Here is a 20060-nt window from a genome sequence, read left to right on the forward strand (position 1 = left end):
ACTTTGTATCAGAGAAGGCATATCGTTCAAATGGTCTGACACGGGGAGGAGCATTCCGTGGTAATTTGCACTGGCTATGGTGCCAACAGCACCAAAGTAGGAAGAGAATACAGTAATTCACCGTACACTATCTGCAATGTCATATCTATCACTAATGGGACAGCTAAAAATGACTGCTTACTGAGAGCAATCAGCAATTATTCCTGCACATTGAAAGACAAATCAAGGAAGCACAATCACTAACCTCTTTAGACTGTAGAAGGGAGCATCTCGGTATTTTACCCCAAAATGCATCATCGGGCACGAGTTTGTCATCGACCAATCTGTAAATGCAGTTGGTCTCGATTATGGCATTCTCATAGCGCTCGTCTTCTTCTGGGCTGCCGGCATCTTGGGTGTAAAGAAAAGATGAATGCAAGAAATATTTAAGATGTTTATTTTTGGTCCTATTCACATCCTTTGCAATCTAGACAAATAGCTTTTTGAACAGTCTTACCTTGATATTCAGTCTGCCCACCCAAGAGTTTCCAGAAGTCCCTGGCTCCGTGCGTATGGGTGTTAATCCCTTCTTCGATCGTTTGAACATACGATGCCCGGCATCCGATCTCCCTCTTTGTTTGGATTATGGATACTAGCTCAGAAGCCTTAACATAAAGCAGATTTTTAGGTAAGGCAGAGGTAAACAACCAACAAATCATCAGCTCCTGGTGAACCACGAATACCACCAATTTCTGCCATTCTCTGAGCAGTAACACGGTTACAATTTGTTACGGGGGTTGTAATATAAAGTCGTTATTTTACAGTAACCTTCCGGGGACCGAACCAATTCTACTTTGGTTGAAAAATATTTTAAATAAAACCATAGAATCACCATTCTGTCGGTTAAAAATGTTTTCCAGGAGGATGTTAAAGGTGATCTTCATACGAGATTTTATGTTGGAGAAAACTCCTATAACATTTAACTAAACTCTTACTTTCCGTGTTTTAGGACTTTATTTAGGGTTAACTTTAAAAGCAGCGACTAATGTTATCTGAGCCACTAGAAAGATTAATTCACTTGCTACAAAGTCTCAAAAACGAAATGGGAAGAGAGGGAGAGGATTTAGGGAGAAATTGGTAACAAAAGACCCCATAGATTAACCCCACGACCCCTCTCTAAGATCTTCCTGACATTAGAGACTAGTTTCAAAGTGTTAACAAGCCGTGCGCAGAAATAGTTAACGTGAGAACAATAAACCAGCCACATCCTGGCTATTTAAAGGCAGCAAAGTGACGCGGCGTTCCCGCCGATGCCCGCAGGGCGAAAATGACAGATCTGAAAAGCATGATTCACAAACAGTGACATTTTAGGACAATAACCTTTGCTTTTTCAATGACGTTTGCGAACTCGCCAACCCACAGGAAGCAGTGGAGAGGAGAAATCAACAGGAAGCAGTCGCCGCTGTTCAAGGAGGAAGCCCGCGGTTCGACTAATCTCGACTGAACATGCCTGCGACCTAAACAAAAACAATACGACTTCCGTCACTGAAAGAATACGTATACCATGCCAGCCATTTAACAATCCGAGGATCAAAAAATAAAAATAAACGCCCCCAGGGTTATTTCCATTTATTCGTCTATATAGTGCCATCATATTCCGCAGCGCTGTACAACAGGTGGACAGGACATTTAGCACATCACAAAGATATGGACATAAACAAGGTGAGGAGGGTCCTGATAAATGAAGCTTACAATCTAGAAGGAGGTGGGTATAGAACCAACCACACGAGTCTATCTCAATGTAAACGTGAAATAAAAGATTATGAAGGTAGGCATTCTATAGCATAGGGGCAGCCCTTGCGCTGGTCCACAAGCATCGGAGGCAGAGAATAGAGCAGATGAGAAGGATAATGGGATGACGGGTCAGGTAGGCATGTATTTGGAGATAAGTGAGGGGGTGCAGGTTTGGGAACTACTAGGAAGAGGACAGAAGGTTAAACTGAATCGTGAAGCCTCCAGACAGCCAGCAAAGCGGTGTTAGAGTGATGAGTAACATAAGCATGGAAATAGGATTTATTATGGGCCGTAACACGGGCAAAACAGGTGTGAAGATACAGTAGAGCGTCACAAATGACATTTACTGCGATCAAGCCATCAAGTGTATAGCCCTACTTCCATTAGGTCCAAGCAGGGCAAGAAAAATGTTTCAAGTTAGTACCTCATGTACAGAAGAACATGATTAAAGTGAGAAATACTGCCTTTCCAACAAACCTCATTCAATACCCCAAACGAGGATAAAACATACAGCGTATAAGCAGAGGAAGGGTGTCCGCAGTGAGCCCAGAATGGTAGCGACTTTGTTGACATACCTTTAATCTGTATTAACATTAGCTTCTTATATGGCACCGCACTGTTATTGGAGTGTTGCTCTGTTAGGTTTACGCTGCGTAGACTGACGCTGCTAAAGTTTTCTTTACTTGCCAGGCCTGCAAGTGCTACTTCTGAGAAATTGGAGTTCTTAGACACTAAAAACAAATAAATTGTAGTTAAGCAGAAGTCTGTGTTGAGTGCTATCTTCTGTAGGTTCTTACAGTCTAAGGAACAGTAGTTTAAAACTCATTAAAACCTTATGCTAATACTATAGCCATTTGTGCGATCACTTATAAATTCCTTTGAGAAAATCGCCACTTCCCTGGGCATCGAGGCACCGAGCTTCCCCTACAGGACAGCAGATTACCCCATTGCTCGGTCATCCCTAATTGATATATGGCGCAGGTCTTTCGAGAAACAATATCTGCAAATTGGTTTCAAGGTTGTGTGATATCTCTACAAAAAGCAGGGCGCTCGCTAAAAACATGCAGACTTTGTGTCTCTAAGGAACTCAAAGTCCCAGAATTCTGGATTACAAATGTCAATTATCAGCTACAACCCAAGTGAAGGACCAACTGTTTCTGTTTAATGGAACTAATGAGAAACAAATGTAGAAAGCATTTAACAATGTTATATGGTTCTATTAAAAAACAGTATTATGCGATTGCTTTATGAATGCGTTTCAGCACTGATCTAAGATTCCAGTTAATCAGACAGCTTGGTCCTTGCCTTGTTAGAAAGTATAAAGCTTCTTGGTCTTAAGTATCAGGAGGAACCGAGGCCTGGGAGCAAAGAACCTCACAAGGACAATTATCTCCGTCATAAAGCAATCGGCAAAACATCACATGATCTTCAAAAACAGCAAACTTCAGGTCTCTAGATTAAGAGTTACAATGAAACAAAAGCCTTTTGTGCTAAAACATTACTCACAATATGCAACGTTCAAGAAAAATATGCCTCACGGGACCGGGTCAGTTATTTCCAGCTACGCCAGTTGTTGGTGTGACATTGTATAGAAAACTCAAATATACCTACTTTTTTCTACTTTCATTCTCTTTGACTCCATAAAGGCAACATTGAGCCGGGTTTCTGTGTATTCCTGCAGGATGTCCTCTCTCGCTGCTAGAAGTTTCAGAGGGTTCCCGGAATGTTGCACTTTGCGCACCGGTCGGATGGCACGTTTATGTTCTGCTACGGCAGACGTCAGCCTGGGTTCATAAAAATTACTCAGGTAATCATTTATAGTGAAACTCTAGGAACGCACAGTTTAAATCACCATAAATACGCTTTAATAATCTGTGCATAACTATTAAATGATAGTCGGCAGGTGCCTAGACGCAGCTGTAAAAATCAACAATTTGGTCAATTTTAGTTCTCTGGACGCAGCTTTTATGTTTTTGCATGGAATATATATATATATATTTTTTTTAATATACCAAATTAATTTTAAGCAAAGAGATTTACACGTGTTTCATACAACTTTGCACACCATGCTTGGGGGTAGTATAAGCATTATTAAACACTCATCTACAGACACCAGACAAGCCAGAAGGGTGGTTTTTCCCCCAGAAATCTCATGGTGCTGCCACAACCACAAGGGATTCTGGGTAGGCGCATGCACATAAAGGTCAACAATGACCACCTTTTGCCTCTATATCCACTTTATACATGGATCCCTTTCAAGGGATCCATGTATGAAGTGGATTCTGCACCTACCCAGAATCCCTTGTGGTAGATTACCTATATTTTAGTATACTTTGGACGGCCCCATCTAACCTCTGCCAGTACAACATTAACTGTACAAGGGGGAAAGAAGGATCCAGTCATGGTAAAAATGACGATCAAGCCATGTTGCTTTTGTTGCCCCTGGTAGCTATATGCAATTGTGAATGAAATAATTAGTCTGGAAGCCGTACGTTCCCATTTTTATTTACTGAGCTCGAGATAAACTGCTGAATGCTAAGCTAGCCATTTTGGGTAAAGCCAGAGTTTAATAAACAAACCCTTAATTAAAAAAAGAAAATCACTAATGCACCAAAACCCCAAATTTCCTCTAACTGTAAACACTGTTTCCACAAGTCTCGTTTAGCCTATACAAACGAACACAAAGTAATTCCTAAAAAAAAAAAAAAAAAAAAAAATAAAAAAATAATCAAATTCACATTTTTTATATTTTACGAACATGCATATTTTTACATTAAAAAGAGAGCAACGTTAATTCCTAAACGACGCACAATCCTATAACGCCGTACGTAGAGTTAAATCCATTTAAGGTAAAGCATTAAATGCACGGGATATATGAGGAAGCCCCCCGAACGCATGCACAGAATGCCCGAAAACAGATGAAAAGAATGCTTCTGACATGCCTGCGTCACGGCCGGGCATCCGCAGACTGGAGGCTCCTAAACTCAAAACAACCCATAAACCAAGCATGACATTTAATATCCATTAACACGATTCCCAGCGGCTCCCGGGAACTCGGAGCACATGTGCAGCAGAAGCAGCAGCCATTTTTACGTTGGAAAATATGCACTGCTGTTTATATCCAGACTTTTATGGGATTCTTTTTTATGTTGAAATCACGCGTACATAGGAATTTCAGACAAAATCTGAGGCAAGATCCCATATACAGTACCCATGCTGGAGGAAAATATATGGAATATATACTTATGCACGCAAACCAAAAGAAAAGGCTTCAGAGCAAGACTGATAGATTGTAAGCTCCCAAGAGCAAGGCCCTGTTGCCCTTCAGTACCAGTAGGTCTTAACGTGTGTTTAATCTCTCTGTAAATTATTAATTTTTACTATACCTATATTGCAAGGAGGGGATGGAATCTGCGGGTATAAATGTAGAAAAGGAAAGGGCCGGTATATTCGCTCTCCCAATCAACGTTTCTATAGTCCCCAGGAAATGAGGGGATTGTTGCGTCAGCCCATGCAGACCACGGCATTACTTTTACCATTAGAGACTAAAATCATTTACACTAATATGCAACAAAGTATTTCTGGCGTTGAATAAGGGAATAGTCTTCCAGCAGAAGCGGTAGAGGCGACTACGGTGGGGGAATTTAATACATCGGTAGGTATACGGTGATCCTAAAACAAAGCATATGTAGAGGGGGATCTCACAGAACGAAGAAGACGGGCAAACCAACTGTTCCAAATGATTTATACGCCATTAAAAACCATGCTTAAAATAATTCCATGATCAAAATCAGTTGCACCTTTATGTGGTAACATTTACCTCTCTGTAGCATTAAAATCGCGTACGGTTTCACTAAGCTAATTCTGAGGGGGTGTCCAGGAAAACATAAAAGCCGTGCCTTGTTCGACATGGGTTAACATAACAATTCCCTAATTTCCTGGGGACTATAGAAACAACCACACAAACGTTCAAAAGGCCGGGTTCACTTAGAAATTGTTTTTTTTTTCTTTTTAAAGAAAAGCAAATGAAGTCCAATAAAAACAATATAGATAAGAAATCCAGCGCAGACGGGGTTAAATGTTGTAAATGACTATTGTAGCTGGAAACGGCTGATTTTCAATGAAATATCTGCATAGGCGTACAGAGGCCCCTTATCACTCCCATCACTCCTGTGTTCCAATGGCCCGTTATCACTCCCATCACTCCTGTGTTCCAATGGCCCTTATCACTCCCATCACTCCTGTGTTCCAATGGCCCGTTATCACTCCCATCACTCCTGTGTTCTGATGGCCCTTTATCACTCCCATCACTCCTGTGCTCTGATGGCCCTTACGTTTAAAAGGCTAATTGATAGTTATAAAACCCTTTTGAGAAAACTTTTTGAGGAAAGACTAGACAATGTGTAGCGTGAGTGACAGAACCGATAAAGAGGGCATGTGATAAAAAACTTAAGGGATTTATCAAAGTACGCAAGGAAATAATATTTCAAAGTAGGATAATTGTTAGGACAGGAGGTCACAGTCTAAAATTAGGGGTGTCATTAATAAAGGGCCAGCTCAACCATTTTAAATATGTTCTAAACCACACAAAACGCATGATTCCAAGACACAGGGGACACGGGATGCTCCTTCCACATGTAAAGGGACACAGGTGGAGCAACATGAGATGTGCGGGTCACGGGGGCATGTGAAAATCCAGGAAGAGAAACAGAGAAAACAAAGCCCAAGAGCTTATTGCACGAGGGAATATTAGAATTTATGTAAACACTTCATCCTATGGTATTTTTTCAACACAGAGTCGGGAGTATGAATTAAAAACAGTTGTAACTCGAGAACATCCTGGATTACTCATAAAATATACTGACCGCATTCATTTATTTCCATACAAAGAACATTTGCACTCATTCAAATAAGTAATGCCACACCTAGAATCATGCGCGTCTTAAAAAAATATAATATTCCAAAATATATATGGAACAGTTATAGAGAATGGATATCCCCAATGAAAGCTAGGCTATTACCAGCACCCGGCTATTATATAGTTAAGTACTCGGGAAAGCTATAACCATGAGCAATATTCCATCTCAAGTCCACTGGTTCCTGAGCCAGCATAAAATGTAACATGCCCAGAATTAATTAAATCATTCTGGCGATACAGTGTCAATTTTACTCACTTTGGTTCTTCTGAGCTGAAGAGGATATCAAAGTCTTCATCGAAACCAAATGGCACAATGGCGGTGGGGCTTTCCAAGGGTCGGTAAAACCTCGTGAAGGTTTCATCATCATCGAGTTTCATAACTTCTTTCACAGTTTTACTGGTGATCGTCAGAGTGGTGTCATGCATCCCTCCAACTGTAAAAGTATAAAATGACCTCAGACACAGGAAGCCTCTTCAGCATGATCAAAAACATCTGACGTTGCAGTAAAAGGATGCCCCAGGACCGCATGGCACGGTCTCAAGAAATAAAGATGGCAGCTTAAGCCACTTAAAATAAAAAACAGAGTCTGCCTCGACACATACAGCATGTGCAGCTGGACCCGTTGCAGCTGGACACATACACTCAACCTTTCTTTGGTTTTTGGTTGCAGTAGAACGGTAGAAGTTGGACGTTACGGTCTACCCATGTCCACGTTACTAATCAGCAGAGTAATTTGTAGACTATAAAAGTTGCCGTCCGCCCCCCCAGGTCTCCACTAACAATTCCAAAATGGAATAGAGTGGTAACAGATTTCTAAAGCACATCAAGATAGATTTAGGATCTCACCTCGGTTATGCAGTTTCCCCAAAAACGATTCAAGTTTGTCCAATTTCCTGTCAGACTCCAAATTCAGCTCAGGCTTGGCTTCGATTTCTAAAGAAAGATGGATTTGTCATTTAGGGTATACAAACAAGGAGGCAAATATGTCCAGTATGTTCCCAACAAGCAATAACATACTAAATAGTTGAGATATTACCGTACTTTAACATGGTGAGAATTGCTGTGAGCTGACAGTTTTAACAATGCCAAATATAAAACAAATATTCAACACAACGTCTTACAATTCAGTAATCCTATTTTCTGCCAACACCCCCCAATACTTATGAAGTCATTAGAGTGTTTGACTGGGTAATTAAGACTGAGCCATTCTATTGTTTGGCACAGGCAGTACGACAAGGAGTCAGGGTGTTTGTTGAGTAGACCGAGATAAGATAACAGAGCGAGAACATATGCAAATAACTAAAACGCACATTTTTATTCTGTATCAGACAATGGGTAGCCAAGCAGCCTCATGATTTACCAACAGACAAAAACATGTATGCAAACTAACCAGATACACAGAAAGGGCTATTCATTCACGTGCTGGCGTGGAATAAGAACATGCTGAGGCAGAGAATCCCTGGATATATACTTGCCTTCTAATGGTTTTGAGACAGCTGTTGAAGTCTTTAATCTGAGACCCAGCGGAGAGGCAACAGGTGTGACTACTGCAGGTGATGCCAACCCTGGATGAAAGACAGAATGAGAAAATTCTTATTCCAGTAAATTGAGCAGCGAATAACGTTCCGCGTGTACACGCCGGCTTACCCAGCTAGAATAAATACAGCGCTGAATTGGCATAGAGGCAATAATGATATATTATAAGTTTATATTAGAACCATATTCGGCTCACCGCTTCTTTTAACATCACGGCAGCTAAAGCCTCCCTTAAACCAGAAGCACTTGAGATACGGGGGGGGGGCGGCTTTCTTCTACTTTGCAGGCAATCAGGTAATTTTACCAGTAGAGACGCGACTCAACCGAACGTGCAAAGCATTGCAAAAGGACCTTCTGGTGAAAATCAGTTCCCAGAAGGCATGGTTAGTATACACCTCCAGGTACATGTAAAGAACGGCAGAGAGCCCCAAAAACTACATGGGGGTTCGTGCCACATAATTTCAGTATAAGGGAGTGTTGCGGTCTCCTTAAAATACATTGGGGGGGGGGATGAACAAAACCGTGACAAATCTTTATGGTATCTTTAGTACATAAATACAAAAATAACACTAATTACCATGTTCTAGCTTAAAATAAAACCCTCTAAGTTTGTTTTGAAGATGCGTCTGTAACATGTCCAGCAAGGCGGTTAACCCAAGGTCCACGTTCCAACTCATTTGTAACGGGCAGTAATAATAAACAGACGGTATCTCTAGGTTCTCTTTATGAAATGTTTCCCTTCGGCAGCTGTCTCTCTGGCGGGCAGGCAGACCCTATCCTGGGTAGAACAAGCTAAGGGCATAAATACAACTCCAAACCTTTTTTAACCATGCGTCCAGCGACTGTAAACTGCGTTGAGTCATTTGCGGCTCCGATGCCTCTGGACTTCCATGCTTCTTCCCGTACTGTAATCTGCTGTTTTCGTTCTTCAATAGACATCGGAATCACGCTTCCATCAGCCGCTCTTTGCTTTAACATAAAAATATATATACAATTCCACTTAGCATCTCTTTCAATTTATTTTTCACAAGCCACGATTAAAGCGGAAAACCGAGGGCTGAAGCTGCCACCACGGACACCAATATATCCAAGAGCAGTAATCGGCTGATCAGCTCCATGCCGAGGAGGCCGTAAGATCAAATGTTCTATGCAATCATTTATAGGAAGGTGTGCACACATCGTACATCAATGCACTGATACGTTTAAAGATTATCCTCGTTTGCAGACCCATAAATCAGCTTGTGGTCTCGGCATAGACATACGACGATCGCAGTGAGTGGGGTTAATAATTCAACGTTCGAGACATCACTGTACTCAATCCTTTTTCAAGCAGAAAAACGCGAAGGACTTAAGGTTGAAAAAAAAAAAAAAAAAAAACACACACAACCTACATACTATGTATATATATATACTCATACTGTATATGATTAGGATTCCCTTTTATGGATCCGATACAAACATCACACACCAGGAAATCATTTTTCTGCCCAACATAGGATATATTCTATGGATAAGAAATGGATTAGTGTCTCAGGGGCTAGAGTTCTTAAACAGGTTGGGTCAGGACAAGCTTTGAAAATATAAATATCCTTTGTGGCTTCTAGTTAACCCCTAAAACCTAATCTTAACTTTTTTATGTTCCATTTGCACTTCAATGAACAGAGAGGATTATCTGCCCAAGACTAAAGTCATTTATCATCCGGCAGACCTCTGATATCAGAAACACATGCATGGACTAAATACACGTGTTTTCTGTTGCTCAGATTGCTTTAGAAAAGACTTTGTACACGCTGATGCCTTCAATCTTCTGGAATTCCCATTTGATACTCCTAGAACCTTTTTTATCGAGTCCTTGTTCAAAGATACATAGACATCAAATCCTTGTTGTTGGCATTTGTGAAATGCTATGTGATTTATACTTAAATACAGGCGCCCCACTTGTCTAATATTCATCTTAATTCACCTTCCATCTCCAGGGATGATGTTCATCAAAGACCACAGGGCTCGACTCCCTGACGCTAGTATTACTGACCTTTAAGGCAAAGAGACAGAAAGATGGAAAATAAGGTGGATAGAGGAAAAAAAAAAAAAGGACAAACTGAAGGACAAGCGGCCAGTCGGTGTTAACAGTATTGAAACAGACATTCAGAGGGTTAACTTGGCAGGGTTACGCTGTCTGTAGTTTAATCAGATGTTTAGAATTAAACGCAGCCTAAGCTACTGTGTGTGACTCTGTTGTAGCATCAGGAAGCCATCACCTCGGGACCAAGGCCTTTATGATTTCACCAAAACCACAACTTTAAGAAAATAGAAACAAATTGGGCATTATAAACTTGTTTCTGCTTTATCGAAGAGACTCGTTCAGCCCCGAACTATGCCCTGGGAAGCTGCGACAGAGTCACCGGGTTATCCCTCGGCCGATCAGCTCGCATCTCAAGATCAAGCAAAAAGAACAATCGTGTTAGTGGATATAAAAGGTATGCATGTAGTATTACAGAAACAAGTGCGTCATTTGGAAAGTGTAGAAGCAACTAAAGCTTGAGAGGTAATGATCTATCTGGGGTTTACCCGTGGACCACTGAAAATGTGGTCATCGGTGGGTTACATGGAACAGCTCTATCAACCGTACCCAATTAAGAAATGTGTTGTGCATCTAGGATTAGTTCCCGTAGACTATGGGCGGTGGAAACCATTACCCAGCCTCTCATCTTTAAGGAATTTGGTCAACATTCTTCGGTACATGTCTATAGTAATGGTTACTGGGCTCTACCTATCACATACTTTCAATGGAACTTTTTAGAAAATCAAGGAGGAAGCGGGTTGAGTTTTTTCTTCAACCATTTGGGTACCTGGGGGATTGGAAGCCGTTTGGGAAACATACAGGACACCAGAAACAGCTTTAATAAAAGGCCAAGACCCGCTAGGGATATGAAGCTGCATTGGAAGAAGGATTGCAGGTCCACACATTTTCCTCACCTGATTTATAGGAACAAAATACTGGCATTTATAGGCAGCAGGTATAGCAGGAGAATAAATAGAAGCATACACAGGTTCCTACGGACAGGGGCAGAAGCAAAGCAAGAAAATTAGGAGAGGAAAAAGAAAAAAAAAAAAATCAAAACAAGCACATTGCGAGAGATGGAAATACGAATGAGGCAAGAAAACTGCGCCCAGCATTCTGAAAATGTAGGAAAATAGTAACGCGAACACACAGTTCCCTTACTAAGCCCAGAAAAGACAAAGGCATGCAGAACACGGGACCTCGTTACTGCAAACCGACAGTCTAAAAGAAGGAATGCGGTGGGCAATTAAAGATCACGGAGCCTACAGATGGGCAAACAGCAGCCGTGATGGACGAATGGTACGCTTATCCATCATCCAATCTTCCAGGCTCGCAGCAGGGCAGATCATAACGTTTCCACTGCATGTCCACAGATACATTACAACCACCCTCCTCATCCAAGGAGGTCACCGACCTCACCCGCCATCAGTTCCTATCCACAGTGTACTGCGGACGGGAGAAACGCCCGGGGGTGCTACGGGAATGACGCAGACACGGCTAACACAGAGGCCACAGGTTTTAAGGCTGCACAAAACACGACCGCACAGACGCCTGTGTTAGAAACGTTCCCTCCAAGCGGATATCATTCAGTCCGGCTTACCCACAGCCGATTACAAGGGACATAATCATCTCTATGACCACCTTCATCCTACAGGTGGAAACAAACAGGGTGACGCTGCAGACGTTTGGTAGGTGTCCTGAATACATGCCAGTGCACTCTGGCTAAAGACTTAAGAACACAAGCAGGAACAAGAAAAGGTTAACAAACTCACACAATCGTAGCTGCGCACGTTTAATGCAAGTATACGCGCATATCAATGCATTTCCCTTGCGGCAGGGATGGCTAATAGATCAGGTGGAGTGGCAAGTCCAGCAGAGGGAAGGGGCTTCATGAGAAAGGAACAAAATATGAGATGTGATTTGATCTTTTAACCCCTTAAGGACAATGGGCGGTCCCGAAACCCATTGAAAACAATGCATTTTGAGCCCGTACATGTACGGGCTTTGTCATTAAGGGGTTAAAGTGCATCACGAAATGATTGCTCGTTACACCGTTAAGTCTGCATAAACATGTCTAATTAACTGCAAGGACCATCATACATCAATAACAAAGGGAATTAAAGACTTTACAGACACTTAGTACTTAATTTTTCCCCACCAATTTGAGTGTATTATACCTGGGGTGATACGGAGTACCGGACTCCAAGCCCCGCACGGTTAAATACATATAGAAGCAATGTTGCGGCTATAATTATAACATGCCTTTTAATATCAAGATCAATGTGTTTCAAATAAATACAAAAAATCCTAAATGTTGCACTAAGTGTCTATTAATTTGTTACTACATGTGTTACTGTTGTGAAAGAAGTCACCTATATAAATGTTTATAGCACAAGGCTTACATTGTAAAACCTAATGGCAGCAAGAAGCCAACCAAGAAAGGCAGAGATTAAACTATAAATATCCCACGAGCTGGAAATCATGGCCATGATATCCTGTACACTCCTGAATTTTAATTTTAACCAATTTCAACTATTCAGTCTATTTGGATGAATTTCCGAAAACGGGAGACCCATAACGAAACAAAGCAAAGAACTACCCCCCCACTCGCTCGCTCTCAATATCTTCCTCCCTGCTCACCGATTGTCAACAAAACTGAAAGGGTAGGAAATTAGTCTATTTGTACATGGCTATTATTCTGACCATTAATATTCCTTAATAAGTTATTTCTATTGTTTGAACTGCAAAAAAAGTAAATTATGTATTGTAACCAAAAATATGTGCTTATTGTAATTGGGTACAGAAACGTTTCAAACACCTGACTGATTTGATGGGAGACCAAGTTGTGACATCCTACTTAATAAATTAGGGTAAAAACCTACACTTGAATGACAAATCACACATTACATGCAGAAGTTCAGCCAAGAGGCCAACATTCGAGTGTTTTTGCAGGGACTACTTTTGCTACCATTCACGCTAACACTGTTGAAGAATATTGCCTATTCTGGTGGTTGGTACATTTTTAACAAACCAGTCCCTGGACACCGAGGCACCCGTGATATCGCAGGTAAAATATACCATTTTACCTAGATCTCATAGGATTATCGCAGGAGCTCACGTGATGAAGACCTGCTCTGACAAACGGACTACAGTCTGATGAATTACGTAGAACAATGCCGGCATACAGACCTCTCATGCAAATTGCAAGCATCGATTTGTTCAAGTTAAGCCATGAAAATGGGGAAACAGGATTCAACATATATACCCCAAACCTTTTCCACCTGGAACTGCATACCAACGACAGGGAGGAAAAGGATTTTTATCTTAAATCTCCAGTATCCACGGGAATGAATGTTTATTACCCAAGATCTGAGAAGAGCATGTGGCGATCAGCTGGAAGTGAAATCCCAAAGTATACTCTCTACTGGATATGGCATGGTACTCATTACTGGAATTCCCAAGGCTCTTTCATCTTAACACACTAAAGAGAATGGCTTCGTGAATGCATTTTAGATTCTTTAAAAGTGGATACACTGAAAAAGGCTTAAAACTGAAATATTAAATAAAAAAATGAGTGCATGTATTATCTCATCAGGCCGGAGCATGAGACTTCTCTATAGCTAGCTCTTCTCAAACAGGTCCATTGCCTTGATGATTCTCAAAGTACACAATGGCCCACAATTTATATTGTCCTCTCCCATAAGACATGTTCTTCACCCAAATCACGAATGCACTCTTCTTTACAATAACAAAATAGAATGTTACATAATAAAGCTACAAGAGAACTGGAAATGGAGCTAAAGACACACATTTCCAAGATGTGTTCTGCTGAAGTTAAGCAGGAGGCCGAGGTACGGGACAGTAGGGAACTTCTTGCATATTTTCCGGTAGTACATACTTCTACATAGTGCTACTGAAATAGAGGATTCCCTACATGGGAACTCCTTCTGCTCCGTAAAGGACGGCAGCACAGGTAGAGGTACTAATCAGAACTAGGGCAGGAAAAGGGAAAATGTCTTATAATTTTCACCCACCTTCCAGCTAGCTAAAAATTGCATAAATTTAAATATCAATCATCTCAAGGAGCGGACACTTATTTAAACGTTTTAAGAATTAATATGGGGGGGGGGTCTGCTTTATTCTGCTGAGACGCCAGCATGTTTACCATAGGATTAAAAGCCGTGCTCCTGTTCTGGTGTGAGTTTTCAAACAGAAGTAAAGCAGACGCATTATTTAGCGGTACGACAAATATGTCAAGAAACATGAAAAAACCTGGTTCTAGAGTGCCGTCCCTCATCATCAACATTGGAGCTTAGAGTATTGAAATAAGTGCCCTCTTATAGCCACTTCAGCCGAACATCAGCACTCGGTATTTATCTATTCCAATCGTCTGCGTTATCAAAGAGAATCCTAATGCCAAGGAATGATGTGGCTGCAGTTTATTTCCATACAAAGCAAAGGCTTGTAGACGCTTGGACGCAAGCTTTCATTAGTTTGGACACAAATACCTTTTTTTTTTTTCGGGTCGTGAAAATATTTAGGGGATGCAATAGCCAAGAGGAGAGGTTAGAAATCATGTGACTGTAAAACCGACTCTTGTGCTTTAGCATGCAGTAGCAATTAGCTTTAATTAGGCATGACTGATACATCCAGTGCAGGGACGAGTAACGACAAGTTTCTTCCAAACATGGCTATCTTTACCTTCTTCTGCAGGGACTGTTCTATTTCCAAGAGCTGCGTGCGCGAGCTGCGCTCAATGACAGACACTTTGCTGAACTCCTGCTTTTTGTTAAGCCTGTTTTTCCAGTCCTCTTCGCCGCTCTTCTTCAACAGGGCCAACCTAAGAAGGAATGATATGCCACATTGTTTAGAAGACTACATGATTCAAACCAAGATCCGAGACCATGCGGTCACCGTTACATAACGCCAAGACACTCACGTGAGCACGGACAAGACATGGAGGTTTGGGACATTCTACCAGGTTAAACTAGGTCGTTGGGGACTCGTCTTGGCCGGTCATTTCACAAAGCTGAAAAGGGGCTTTTAAACATGTAAAGCTTAATGTGCCAACATCCAGATACCATGAAAGACCTACAACCCTTTATATGTACAGAACCAGATGATTTGATGATAAAGTGCATGGCTGAGGGGAAACAGAAAATTCTACAGGGTGGTAGATATGTGGAATAGCACAGAAACTCTCAATCTTCTTTGCTTTATGAGGAATCTTATGGAGTTTCTTATTACTCCTGGCTCTCAGATGGTCCCAGGGGGCAATTCCAAAATTCCAATTACAGAACGTACAAATAGTTTTGTAATTCTGTAAAAAAAAAAAAAAAAAAAAACTTACATAACCAAAGGTTAAAGGTTGTCCACAACCTGTGTTAAAGGCGCACGAACAACCTTCTCTGGCTCTGTCACCTCTGCCCATTTCTGAATAATCAAAGGGTCTGTGAGAAGAGTCCTTCCACCACAACCCCAGTGAGCTTCTCCTGCGAGGGGTGCTAAGCTGGTCCTTTTATATTGTAAAAGCTGGAAGCAGTATTTTTTAAAACGATATTTTCTAGAAATTTTCACTTCTATAGAAAGACCCCTTAACCCAATGTTGGAAAATTATAAACGGCACAGCCCACCTCAATTTGGGTTTGGCAATGTCTCTATGCCTAAACGGCCAAGACATGAATGCAATGAAACCTAATTTGCCCTTTCCTAGCTCCCTTACGACCTACTCAACTCTAGTGGGCACCATACATACACATGCACACACCTCCTGCCTGCAACCCTGCGGTGTACTCCCTGCCAGTCAGCCCTAGCGTGGCGAGGTTTGGGGGGGGGCGATCTAACAAGGCCCCCTTGTGCAATGCTTTTGTGCCGCTGGCAGAAACATAATAAGGAGGCCTTGGATGAGGTGCTACAGGTCTGCAGACCCCCCCCCCATTCTGAAGAATGCCTATTAAAAGTAATTGTACATGCATGTTTGTTGGAGACTGCGTGGGATACTATACCCTTAATATTTAGGGGCTCCACTCTGGGGGGGGAGTATATCATATGTAATGCTGTTATTAAACATTTAAGTACTGCTATGATTTTGTAAAGCGAGGGACTGTTGTAGAGATTTATAACAGAGAACCCCAAAAATAACATGCAAACTGAAAACTGCTACAAAAAGGTGTCCAAAATGTCCCAGTGGCTCCCACTAGTGGCTGCAACAATCAGCACGAACATACCCAAAATACATTCACAGCTATACTACACGCCTCCCTTTAACTCATCAAGGAAACCTCAAAGAGGAAGACACATCAATAAGTAACAATGATAACAACATTGTGTTCCCATGTAAAATGGAATGTTCGAAAACACACACAAACTCCAAGTAACCCCGGAACCTGCAGGTTAACAGATTAGTTCTTGGAACATCACGGCAAAGACAAACACTGCTTTTTCTTAGTAATACTAGAAAAAGGTGATTAAATATATCAAAACAAATATAATATGGGAACGAAGAGAAATAACTCCGCAAAATGTGAAATTATATGCATTTTACGTAAATGTTGCATTTTGGAAACACACTATATATATATAAAAAAACATTTCCAAATATCTGTAAACATGTATGTAAACAGCCAAGGATTGATATACGATTGAATTATGAATATATAGACAGAAAAAACACGTGCTGATGTTGGTGTCAGTAACAGAGTCTTCAGTACAATTCCCATGACCCTATTTGAGGACAATGAGGATTGTAGTTTATCTGTATTTGCTCCGCCGTGCACGAAACACAGTATAAATCCCAGATCAGTTTCACAACAAACAATACAAGATTCATAAAGAGGGAGTGTAAGAGCGAGTTTACGTCTTATACAGGGATAAAGGCTGCATCTGTCTTAATACGCAGTCCCACTTCATTGTACAGTTCATTTAAATTATGTCAATCACAGGAGAAAGGGGTTAAAAAGCGCTTGCAGAAATAAAAGATTTAAAATTATGGAAACGAGCGAGGGGTCAGATTAAGCATAAAAATTAGTCCTATGCATAAATTAAAAACACGTCTCGTAACCGCATACACTCAAGCTTTTTGTCTATAGCACTGGAGATGCATTTGCAGTCGGGGAAAGGGTTAATCACACGCCGCAGAGCGTTACCTGTCTCGGATAGACATGGCTTTGCCGGAGAGGTCGTCGAGCTCCTCGTCCGACTTGATGCTGATGGCAGAGGAAAGCTCAGCTGTTTTCTCGAAGGGGTTTTCTTCGCTCGGCTCGGATGCTTGTGGTCTGGAGGACACGGCGGGCGAAGTGTGAGAAACAGGCTTCGCTGCTGCAGTGCCAAGAAGTTCAGAGGCCGGCTCAGCGATCTCTGCTTATTGTGAAGAGAGGCTGAGCATTAGAGAGCGGTCACATGCTACAGTCATTCCCTTAACCCTTTCCCGGGTGACCTGAACACAACTCAACATCTGTTTCCCCTTATTCCTGATGCTGGCAGGCAAATGCAATCCGTTTGGAAACTATAGCAGCTGTGGACTGCAACGCCGATCACACCACACCACATCACAGCATGGTGGGAATGGTAGTCGACTGCAGCTATTCGAAGGCAATTCATTCACGAGCGTATCAGCGCTAGTATATTGCAATTTTCAACACTGCCTGTATTTCACAGAATGCCATTTGACACAAAAGCTACGAACGAAGAAGTGGGACTGTGACAATTACTCCGCAAGCAATGCTGACATAAAGCCATTGTTAAAAACAAACAGACCAACAAGGCGGTTTAAACATTTCAGAACGTTTAAGACAAACACGCGTCCCTGATATGCCAGACGTGATGCCCCGCAGCTCAACCAGACGCAGACAAGCAGATACAATGTTATAGTACAGGATAAACAAAGAGATTCCGAATCCAGCTACATAACGAAGTATAATAACCAAAGCAAGCATTAATAAACCTCTTTAACACCAGGCTGCAGTACATAATCACTCTTCAGAACGAGCACGCGCTGCAAATATTAAAAGACGAGGACAGACAGCAACAGAATAACGTTTAACCCTTTTGTGACACAGAGGGTTTATCCCGCTAAGTGACCCGAGCTTTTGTTTTTTGCCATTTTTTGCGTATATTGTTCAGCCTTGACTGCCCCCTTTCGTGTTATTTATTGTTCTTCCAAAGACACATGGGGCTCTCTTAACACCACTTTTTTTTGTAAAGTCTGTCATTTGCGGTATGTCATTTATGTAATAAAACTTTACTTTTAATTTTCTCCACAAATTAAGTCCAACTCCTGTTCAACAATAACATCCCCATGCCCAATAACATCATCATGCCATTCATGGGTTTTTACGTTATATAAAAAGGGAGAAGAAGATACTCCCCTTACATTCTACACTTTTTATTTTTTCTTTATTTTTGTACTTTGGATTGGAGCAACCTGGGAAGGATTTTTTCCCCTGAGTGCTTCCAGTGGTGTCACAACTGACACTGCCGGCAGAGAATCCCCAAATGAAAGGTGGCCCATTCTCTGCTATTATGATGTAATTGGCGCTGCTGATTATCGTTAGCATCACCAGCTCCCTGCTTACTGATCTGATTATCTCCTGATGACAGAGGAGACCCCAGGTTGTCTAATGACAGCCTGGTCACCAGTGTATTGGCAGGGAAACATTATTGCTGGTGCAAAAGCCATAAGACGTACATTTACGTCCTCTGTCACCTGGGGCTTGTCACATCCCAAGGGTCATGAAGGGGTTAGCATACATATTAATGACAAAAAATATATAACATAGCTGGACTGAGAGCGGACAACCTAAAAAGCATAAAAGTCATACACAGACACCTGGGTTGCTGCTAGAACAAAACAAAAGTGGGCATTCTAAAACACTATATGGTCACTTAACTTCTGCCCCAAACAAGTGACAGACTTTCTCCAAGGACATTTTCTGGGATGACAGCGGCCCCCCTACACCCCCTGCCCGAGTCACCGGGCACTAAGCCCCTGATCTTCATGATCTATATTTACTTAATAAAAATTCTGCTCCGGCGCATGATATTCCCCAGCCATTCGCTGGATGATTGGCTGCAGTGCTCACAACAGCTCTGTTTTCAGAGGAAGGAAATAAATCCATGCGCAGCACTTACAGCACACAGTGACACTAGCCATATGCCTGCATTAACCCTTTAACCGATGTTTGAAGAAGCATAAAAGCCCACAATTCCTATGGTACAATTGAACTGTTCCTCTGCAGAACATGACACAGCTTCCCAGTAATCTACAAACAATCTACAAACCCTTATACAGGAGAGGCATGCCTTTCAAACACACCTATACCTATTTATAACCCGTCACCTATGCCATTTGCAGAAAGTGCCTTAATAGCTCATCCGTACAGCAGGGAGCTAATCGATCACAGCATGCGCAAAAGTGACAAGCATTATGAAAAGCACCATGGTTAGGAGGACAAATAGATGGTTCGCTTGATTTATCGAAGCCTTTGTAACTAGCCTTTTTTGACCATTACAAGAAGATTTCCACAAATCCATTATCAGTAAATAAGATCAGCCTGAGCAGCTCCAGAGGTAACTTTTACCTACATTTTATTAGCAGCTATACAAACATTTGAAGTTACATCAATAAACCCCCCACCACCCCCGGAATATAAAACCAGCTATACGTAAACACAGATGACATAATACTAGCACAGTCCCTTTAAGAAAACTTGTTCCTGCGAAATATTAATTTCAACTGACAATGTACGGGAGAAACAGCTGTCAGTTCATAG

General features: G+C 41.6%; 1 protein-coding gene across 10 annotated transcripts in view; it reads right to left on the bottom strand.

Moving 5' to 3' along the window:
- The window catches only part of SVIL (supervillin), a 54404-nt gene that overhangs the window by 9764 nt on the left and 24580 nt on the right, over positions 1 to 20060 (bottom strand). For 4 of the 10 annotated variants that reach the window (XM_053466520.1, XM_053466521.1, XM_053466516.1 and 1 more), the window contains 14 exons: positions 17436 to 17649; positions 14992 to 15130; positions 11891 to 11938; positions 11205 to 11282; positions 10192 to 10260; positions 9047 to 9197; positions 8168 to 8257; positions 7539 to 7625; positions 6948 to 7125; positions 3385 to 3557; positions 2349 to 2504; positions 1360 to 1496; positions 497 to 644; positions 245 to 390 (listed from right to left, as the gene is read on the bottom strand). In XM_053466520.1, coding sequence (XP_053322495.1) covers positions 245 to 390; positions 497 to 644; positions 1360 to 1496; positions 2349 to 2504; positions 3385 to 3557; positions 6948 to 7125; positions 7539 to 7625; positions 8168 to 8257; positions 9047 to 9197; positions 10192 to 10260; positions 11205 to 11282; positions 11891 to 11938; positions 14992 to 15130; positions 17436 to 17649 — 1814 coding nt within the window. The remainder of the gene's footprint in view (positions 1 to 244; positions 391 to 496; positions 645 to 1359; positions 1497 to 2348; positions 2505 to 3384; positions 3558 to 6947; positions 7126 to 7538; positions 7626 to 8167; positions 8258 to 9046; positions 9198 to 10191; positions 10261 to 11204; positions 11283 to 11890; positions 11939 to 14991; positions 15131 to 17435; positions 17650 to 20060) is intronic. The other 6 variants (XM_053466517.1, XM_053466519.1, XM_053466518.1 and 3 more) reach the window with 6 other exon arrangements.

This window comes from Spea bombifrons, chromosome 5 (assembly GCF_027358695.1).
Source record: "Spea bombifrons isolate aSpeBom1 chromosome 5, aSpeBom1.2.pri, whole genome shotgun sequence".
NCBI classification, from domain to species: Eukaryota; Metazoa; Chordata; class Amphibia; order Anura; family Pelobatidae; genus Spea; species Spea bombifrons.